The 9,284-nt window shown below is 38.9% G+C and overlaps 1 protein-coding gene across 3 annotated transcripts; it reads right to left on the minus strand.

The window, feature by feature from the left end:
* Positions 1–213: 213 nt before the first annotated feature.
* Positions 214–9,177, minus strand: cldn10e (claudin 10e). Of its 3 annotated transcripts, XM_082524830.1 has the most exons (6): positions 9,048–9,177; positions 5,515–6,103; positions 5,256–5,417; positions 4,530–4,611; positions 4,315–4,428; positions 214–1,102 (listed from the first exon to the last, which is right to left on the minus strand). In XM_082524830.1, the coding sequence occupies exons 2-6, from the start codon at positions 5,744–5,746 to the stop codon at positions 709–711; spliced, it is 984 nt and encodes a 327-aa protein (XP_082380956.1). In that variant the 5' UTR covers positions 5,747–6,103; positions 9,048–9,177; the 3' UTR covers positions 214–708. The 3 variants fall into 3 exon arrangements, with proteins under 3 accessions (XP_082380956.1, XP_082380957.1, XP_082380958.1); XM_082524831.1 differs by lacking the exon at positions 9,048–9,177 and having other exon boundaries at positions 5,256–5,369; positions 5,515–6,730; XM_082524832.1 differs by lacking the exons at positions 214–1,102; positions 9,048–9,177 and having other exon boundaries at positions 4,389–4,453; positions 5,515–6,730.
* Between the last annotated feature and the right edge of the window lie 107 nt (positions 9,178–9,284).

A 9,284-nucleotide genomic window follows, 5' to 3' on the forward strand; every position in this document is an offset into this window, starting at 1 on the left:
CAGCTTTGTATTATGTGGTAAGAAATGTATTATGTTCATTGTGTCAAGGCTATGCTGCAAGGACTGGTTGCCTGTGATCTTTGCTTGGGTTTCTATATAGCAGTTGCAGTGTCTGGATATTCTAACACTAAACACTTTGTTTTCAAGATTTTCCACAAGGTGCGATGCTCAATTGACAGAGATAGAAGTATTGTATTGTACTGAATCTTTATTTTGAACATGTTAAAATAGTATAACAACAACAAAAGAGGGAAAAAGACAAAGCAAACAAAACGAAAACAAAGCAATAATAATTATAACTTACATGTTCAAAAAGGAGAAGGAAGAAGCATCAACTTATTTAATCCCACCACATATCCACTATTTAGTAACTAACAGTCTGCACTTTTTATTTTCTGTCCGTCAGAAGTCTCTAGCTATAGATGAAATCACATTAATTGTTCTATTTATTTCCTCTAATGTGAAGCAGCCTACCTCCAGTAGGCCATAGCAAGTGTGCAACCCACAAACATCCAGCCTAGTATGCTAAGCAGTAGCCCCAGGATCTGACCCGGTCTCCTCCACATCCCTTTCATTTGGTAAATATATGCAATACACCAGCAATGATAAGAATGCAATTTATACCACATATTAAAATATTGAAGTATCTGACTGCTTGGTCATCACATGCTCTGAAGTTTTTTTTTTTACCTAATAATTGATATTTGTTCAAATATAAGAGTTTTTGACATATGGTGCAATCTCACTCCCTAAAGTGCCTGACATAGAGGTTTGTGCCCTGCTTCTATGGCTGTTCCTGCCACTCCTCACTTCTGACAGACTTGATAGGCTAGACCTTGAAGAGAGGCCAGACTGTGACCCAGATCTTGATCCTAAATCTGTCTTCAGCTCAAACCTTTCAGACCTTTCTGACTGGGTGGAACGCCCTGACTTGGTCGTGCGTCTGGATCTTGAGGCAATGCTAGATAAATCTGAGCCCTCCGACCTTGATAATAGCTCAGAAATAGAGGACAGTTTGGTCTTGGATGTGATTTCCGACACTGTGGACAGAGATGTGGTGGACTTGTTTTGCAATGGGTCTGGCAATCCCTTGACAACCACCCTAAGGAAGGAGATGCACATTATTGTCAAACATGACAGTTACATGTTCCACTAAGCAAGACATAATAAAAAACAAATTAGTATTAATTGATAGGTCAGCCAAACTGTTGATGTTTTTAATTATTATTTATTATTATTTGCCTTCTTTCAAGTCATACACATTTACTTTCGATTATTCATCCTGGCTCTTCATGGCACTTCTACTACTTTTGGTCATTTAGGCTTCTGCCTCGGAGGTTTTGGCATACCTGCTCATTATTTTAAATGGCATGTCCTTTTTCTGTCTTCATCATTCTTCTGTTTTCAGTGCTCTAAACATTTAGCACAACTCTTCAGGTTTTGGGGGTACCAGCATTGGTAATCGTTAGCGGGAGTAGTCCTTCTGAGTTTCTGATGTTTCCTGTCCTCCACAGGAATGATTCAAGCATGGTTCTTATAAAGTCACATGGATCCCTGTATTATCTGCCATTTTAGCAGCATCTCCTTGGCCTCTATACAGTAACTCTTTCCATTAACATCTTGGAAAAGTCCTGCATTTAGAATTGGTAATAGCTCTATCTCTACTGTTTCATTTCAAAGATCTTCACTAAATAGGTTGGTAGGTGCTGCTCTATCAGCCTTACAAGCCTTTCTTTCCACCCTCAGTCGTGTAGCGCCAAACACATCAAAGTTGCCTAGGAGGCTTAATGTTGTAAGGTAAGTCCTTATAATTCGAAACAGCTTTCCTTCCACTCATCTCTAAATCATTTGCACATCTTCTGCCTTACTTTTCTAAGTTACCAAGTCTAAATTCAGTCGGCATCGAGCTGGTGGTGGTATAAAAGTCTTACTCTTACTCCCACTCCTAACTCTTTGCCTCATTATGTTCTGTGTGCTCTCTACTGGCCTACAGCAGCACAAGCCTTAATGCAGTGTCTTCTCTCCACTGTTCCTTGCAACTCTCAGCCTTTCGTAGCCTTTTTTTCTCTCTGTGGGCCATCAGCGGCCCCGAGCATTATTGTCGGCTCTTCTCTCCTGTGCTGCAACTTTCAGCCTTTGTAGCCTTTCTATTCTGTCAATTATCAGAAGCCCTGTGCCAACGCTGCTCTTACCGCTTGCATTTTCAGTCTTTGCAGGTTCTCTGTTCTGTCAGCTATCTGCAGCCCAGGGCCTTAACCCAAGCTCAACCTCTCTGGCCTTTGATATCCCTCAGTTTTCCCTTCCAATCAAATGGCAAACATAGCCTGCCATTGGAGGGCCACTGCCAGGCCCAGAACTCATGCTGGTATTTTGGGTGGTCTGTTGTTGTTGCTCTTCTCTGTGCTTATGCTTCCTATGCCTTGCCATGCCATGCATTACTCCTTACATGCATAGGTTTCCTTTCCCATGGGCCAGAACTCTGCTGCAGTAAGATCTTTTTTTCTTTTGGGATCTTGCTCTATCCCCTTTCACAGCTGGGGTTCTGTTCTGCCAAGACGGACCATTGTAGTCTAATCATGCAATACCCCTATCTAATTTCTGTTCATTAATAAATTACGTTCATTCTTTCAAATAATCTCTCTTTATTGAAATAAGCTTCTGCATAAGTTCTTTAAGGACAATCTATAGTCTCTCATCTGTCTGCTCCCAGGTTCTGCTGGCTAAATTAAAGCTTTATCACTCCAACTTTATCATGTTGTCAAGGTGTTTGTCATCACTGGTCTAGTCCAGTAACACTCTCCTGGCTTTCTCCAAGCCAATCAGCACTCATGCTGTGTAGTTTAAATCTCATTCTCATTCTCCCTTTCTGTTCCGCTAAGACGAGCCATTGTAGACAAACCGCCAAATTTGTCATTTGTCGTGTTCATTCTTTCAAATGATCTCTCCTTATTGAACTACCCTTACCAAATACCAGATTTGACAAAGAGGGGCAGGTCTAGGGATGGGTATCGAAACCCGGGTCTTGTTGAGAACCGGTTCCCACTGTTTCAATTCCTTGTAATTGTTTGGCATTTTTGCAAACGATTCCCTTATCGATTTCAGTCACCCCACATGACCTGGCAGGAAACATGGCGGCTCAAACGCTCAAAAGTTTGGTTATACTTTACGAGAACGGATGACAGCAGGGCAACTTGCAATACTTGCAAAGTAGATATTTCATTTAAGGGAGGAAACACTACAAAGATGCAAAAGCATTTGCTCACAAAACAAGCGATGACCTTAAATGAATGTCGTGTTTTTAATTCCGCTCCGGACTCAACCCAGCAGCAGCGGTAACGTTTGAACGTCCTCTCCCGTTAATGCGGCAGGTAAATAATCAACTAACAGTGCATATTATGTTAGCGCGATCTGCCTTATTACAAAACCTGCCATTACTGTGCACTGCATTTAGGTGACCATGAGGCTCAGATGCTGGCAGTTCTCGCTGCAGTCTACCGGTAGCGTCTCCTTTCAGGCCAGGATAGACGAATGTCACCAAGCAGTGACTAAGTTTGTGGTAAAAGGCTTGCACCCATTTGCCACAGTATATCCCTCTGATTTTCGGTACGTGAATGTGTTTAATTGTAGGCAGGGACATTACTGGATATTCTTGTGTATTTACTACAGCATAATTTATGTTATACTTTGTTATTGCTACAGAAGAATATTTATTTTATTATTTTACATTTACAATTTTTTTTCCTGGGGACCCTGTGACACCACATTGAAGAGCCGTAGGCTGTGGATCTCTAAAGATCTCACTGTTGGGTTTGTAAGGTCATGTTACTCTTAAATTTCTATCTTGTTCAAGAGAAGATATAAAACACAGTTCTAAGCTAATCAACCTTAGTGTTCTCCTTATTTTTTTAAAAATTGATAAGAGAATCGATAAAGAATCGAACCGTTAAACAGAATCGAAAATGGAATCAGAATCGTGAAAATCTTATCAATTCCCATCCCTAGACAGGTCTGACTGTGTAACAAGTTGTTTGCCATTAAGTGTGTTGATTCATAACACAAATGAGCCTCAATTTTGACAAAGTTGCAAAATAGACATATATTATTAAGACTTAAAATTAGTGATTGAGCCCATACACTTGGCAGGTAATGTTAACAGAGGTTAGCATGGAAAGCCGTTTTCCCATAGACTTATACAGGACTTCTTTTTGCAACCACCATTTTTACAACCATTTAATGGCCTTCAGATAGAAAGCATTGGCCTCATTTTTCCTACCTGGAAGCTACATTTCTCTTCTATACTGTCCAAGCACTTACTTTTTCTCTCTTCCACAGAGCGGTGTGCACACTGACCATAGATAAAAGGCACCACCAGTGATGTGAAAGGCTGAACCCACCCAGCCAAGAAATATTGGGGTGCCAAGGTTAAACCTGTTGGTTGCAAACCAGAGAGATGCTGAGATCATAATTTTAAAATTTCCGTTTTATTCAATGTCGGTTAACATTTATTCTGTGTAACTATGGTTACTTACTGGAGTCCAGTGGGACCAGGGTCAATATGTATTGCATAGACATACTGTGCATAGACACCATACCCAGATGTGGACAGCACTCCTGAATGCAAATCAAATTTAAAAAAATAGAGTCAAAAGTTACACTGGCTGCTATGCATATTGCATATGCAACATATGTTTGTATGCATAAGATATATAATACATTTTGGGGTCAGCTTGAAAGAAAGGCAGATGTGAAATGTAATCTAAGAGTCATAGATGCAAAATTATAAGACATTTTGTCAGTTTTCAACCAATTACTCATTAATTGACCTTTAAGACCTTGGTCGATTTGGGCCATGTTTTAATGGATTGTTTGATGATGACATCCCTACAACGTTTCATCAGAATTCATTCAGAATTGTTCAAGTTATCATATTTACAGACAGAAGGAATCTCATGCATCCTACCAAAATCATAACTGCCTGGCAGAGGTAAAAACTTGAATATTCTGGCAATTATTTCATGGTTCAGTGGTAAACGCTTCAAAAAGGATATTAAGTTACTGTGCTGAATGTCAACAGTAAGTTACCTTTATCCAGCCTTGACACAAATTAACCAGCAAAATCCATGAGCAGACAATGAATAGAACTTAAGTACACAAAGCCATCCCTTTGTGTACTTTTAGAAGCCCTCCCTTCTAAAAGAGTGATAATATGGTATTCACACCCTATGATTTTATAGTAATTAAAGTTAGACATTTACCACTGATGATGTGGCAACATCCACCAATGTAGATCTTCTTGTATTTTGATTGTACTTTTCCTCCAATGTAGGTGCACTCCATACCCAGCAGACTAAGTACAAACCCCAGCATGCCTACAGAAAGAGCCGACATCAACAGGGCTCTCACTATTTGGACATAGTCTAGAGTGACAATAAAGGACAGACAAAGGTTTATATAAACATTCTTGATTTGCAAATGAGAATAAATACAGCTTGAATACTGAATATGTTGACATACCTTCCACAGACCAGAGTACAGGGAAATCCTTACAGTTGGTGACAGCAGTTGAGTCTGTAAAACAAGATCTCCACAGACTAGTCCAGTGCCAGGCTACCTTGATGACAGCCGAACCTCCCATGCCCCCAACGGAGGCAATCTTCCAGCCCTCCATTGCCATAGTGCAGGCCACAAAGATCCAACCCAGTACCGTCATCAGGAACCCCCAGATCTGAACCACTCGAATTTTCATTGTATGGATTGTTGTTGTTTCCTTTCTAGATTTCTGACCCAGAAGCTTTTGTTTATTTAAGCTTGAATCCTTTTTCACCCAACTGCAAACCACCAGTTTGTTGAGTTTCTTTTTGAATTTTTAAGATGGTAGTTGGTGATTCAAGCAGTCCTCGGTCTCCAAACTCAAACAAATGCTCTTCTCAGAGAGAAGTGAATATCGTGTTTAAAAAAGGGGATGTGTGGTGTTGTTATCCAGATATTTCTTTTTGCATGTCTGTGTGGGATAAAGCAGTAATGCAGGTCCTCATGGGCCTGAGATTGCTTACCTTAGCATGTATCTCAAATTACCGGAGACATATCCACTGTTTTCAGACAGCTTAAAAGAAGAAGGACCTATTTATAGCATGAGGCGTTTTCTTTTCTAATTCATAATTAATACTGAGATTTGTTTTTATATCAGGCTTTTTAAGTTCCCTCCATAATATAGCTAAAAAGCATGGAATTTAAAAACATCACAAAACCTTAAAATAATGAATAGGAAAGGTTACCTAATTAAAAGAGAGATTTTAGAATATTTCTTTACTTCTTCTGCATCTTCCACAACTGCTGGGTCAAACGGTACAATTTAAGGAAGGGTTGCCAGACTAAGGATGTAAAGGTCTAGCTTGATATTTTTTTCAATAATCCGATTGTTCAGTCTGACGTCACTAGCCGTGTCTGGACCTAAACCCCGCTGCAGGTCCATATATCAAACGATCACTATGGCATTACTGAGAGTTGAAAAACTGTCTAAAGTCTTTCATCTTTAATAAAATGATCAGCGTTCTGCTCTACCAGGTGTAACAATTGAGTTTAACATCCAGGCATCCATGAAAACTGAATTTATGACATTTAACGGAGTTAGAAGTTAGCAGGGAGTTAGCTCGCTAGCTTCTATCTAAATACAATATAGCATGTCAAAGGAGCTTGCAAGGAAAGCGTCTGGACTTCTTTAAGTTACTTGAAGACGTTTCACCTCTCATCCGAGAAGCTTCTTCAGTTCTAAGGTCAAATGGTGGAGAGTCCCAGATATAAACCTAGTGGGAGTATCCCCCCACAGAGGGACAAAAGGACCCCCTAATGATCCTCTAATCGCCTGAGCCAAGGTGTGATAAACCTAGTGGGATACTCCCACTAGGTTTATATCTGGGACTCTCCACCATTTGACCTTAGAACTGAAGAAGCTTCTCGGATGAGAGGTGAAACGTCTTCAAGTAACTTAAAGAAGTCCAGACGCTTTCCTTGCAAGCTCCTTTGCCTACGATGACCTGGATGACTGAGAACCTTCACAGACAATATAGCATGTCCTGACTGCGGGGTTTTGGAAACAAATTAAAACGTACAGCTCTGCTATCACTTCCAGCATAAATGAAGACAGAAAACTAAACAGCAGTGACGTTTGTAGGGTTACTGAAGTTGAGCTAGCTGGTATATAATGATGTGCTACGTGACCACTAGCGACACAGCTATGTTAGCATAATATAAACAAGCTAACTTTTTTTTCCACTTGATAAAAGTTAACGTGAGTGTTCTCGGTGGACATGAACAAATGTAATCGCATGGCAGGATGCTGTAAAAGGACCAAACTTCAGCCAGGAGAACAACTGAGATAATCCATCCACAATACGAGGTTAGTCATTCATATACTGCTGCATGGGCTGGGCTGTAGTTACATCCTAAGGTTTTAAAAACTGAGCTTAAATAAATGATTAGCAGTAATAAAAGCCGAGGGAGGTCAACAGTGATCACTGACTGTTTTAGGAGCTTTTTGAGATCAAATAGAAGAAAATACATAACATTAAACATGTTAACAACACAAAAGCCATATTAAACGCAGACTACTTTAGCCCCGGAAGTAGGATTCGTCGCGTCATCACTGAACAACCGGATATGTCATAATTCGGTACCATAGTCGGTGACCAATATACCAAAAGCTACACTCATCCACCCTCACTCTTTCCACACTCTATACTGTGCTATGTGATAGAGGCAGAAATGCTGCAAAATTAAATGTTAGCAAATAACTATTTCAAACTGATCCCCATTTTGATTCACAAAATGGTAACAAAGGTTCCCAGTTTTGTTTGACTCTGGCTATAAACCAAGTACAAATGGATTTGTGTCTAGCAGAATTTTTTCTTTCTTTTTTGACATGTCATGTTTTAATATTTCTCCATTGCCAGCCATAATGAGACAGTGTGCCTTTAGTACATACCGATGTCTGGCATCTATATTTTATTATAAGTGCTTAACCAGTTACCCTTTCGATTTTTGGTACATATAATCCCGCTTTCCAACCATAGTGTGTTAGACTGAGATGCTATGAGTTACAGCACAAGCTGAGCTCCGGACCTCTTAATTTTCCAGATTTTACTTTCCAATTCTTAACTTCATGCAATTACCTCATAATGGGAACTCTAGAATGATGATGTGCTTCTTAACCAAGTTGTGGATGTGTAGGGGTAATGTAAATGTACAATATTGATGTGCTTTTACAAAGCACATCAGAAAAACATTTCTCATTGTGATTGGATTCCGCCTCATTTCTATAAAGGACATGACAGTTTATGGGATGACGTGCCTTGAGACAACTGTTAATGTGATATGCAACTATATAAATAACATTGAAATGAAACTGAATTGAATTTATGCAACAGACAGGGAGTTATTTTTGCCAATTTGCCTTAAATTCAGATTCATGAAATTCTTCCTCATATATATGGGGAAACCACAGACACATGGCCTGTTGCATATGGAAAAGATATATATATATATATATATATATATATATATATATATATATATATATATATATATATATATATATATATAATAAAGTTTCTATCTGTCTTGTGTGAAACTTGTGTGAAAAACATACAAGAGTGAAAACAGATATATATAAAAAATTATATAAATGAAACTTGTATGTTTTGGATACTTACTAAAACAATATATGAAAGTGGCCACTTTCATGAGTATATCATATAAGCCTTATATGATTCACTATATGAAGTAGGCCACATCTGATGCAAGTCTTTTATAAGTTTTTTCTATTTCTTTTCCATATGGGGTCCCACATAAATGATATTAATAAAGGAGAATTGATGTAACAGGAATGAAACGCTAAAGAAACTAGGGACTGAATATACTAAAGGAGAAAAATATATAACAACAATATAAACACTAAAAAAAAAAAACAAGAATCACTTAGAATCAACCTCAAAAACACACTGAGTCACACAAGCCACAACACTTCCATCCGTCTGTTTTCTTCCACTTACCTAATTCTGGGTTGGTTGGCTGCTGGAGCCTGTGCCAGCTGTTATAGGGAGAGAGGCAGATCCTCCAGTCTATCTCAGGTAGTCCCTACCAATAAGTCAAAAGATTGATAAACTGTCCCTTAAACTGATGCTATTCTGGCCCGCTGATTTTTGAAATAATAAAATCAGACTTTATGTATAAAAATTATAACAAGCAACGTATGAGATCACATTGCTTGATATTTCAACTAAAAGAGT

This window comes from Aulonocara stuartgranti (assembly GCF_965226115.1).
Source record: "Aulonocara stuartgranti genome assembly, chromosome: 23".
Taxonomy (NCBI): domain Eukaryota; kingdom Metazoa; phylum Chordata; class Actinopteri; order Cichliformes; family Cichlidae; genus Aulonocara; species Aulonocara stuartgranti.

Bases quoted from the DNA above. Each gene is read 5' to 3' on its own strand.
- cldn10e (XM_082524830.1), bottom strand. From the start codon at position 5,746: ATGAAAATTCGAGTGGTTCAGATCTGGGGGTTCCTGATGACGGTACTG. The intron at 5,418-5,514 runs GTATGTCAACAT...TTGTCACTCTAG, and splicing joins TGTACTCTGGTCTGTGGAAG to ACTATGTCCAAATAGTGAGA. The intron at 4,429-4,529 runs GTAAGTAACCAT...TGCAACCAACAG, and splicing joins CCTGGTCCCACTGGACTCCA to GTTTAACCTTGGCACCCCAA.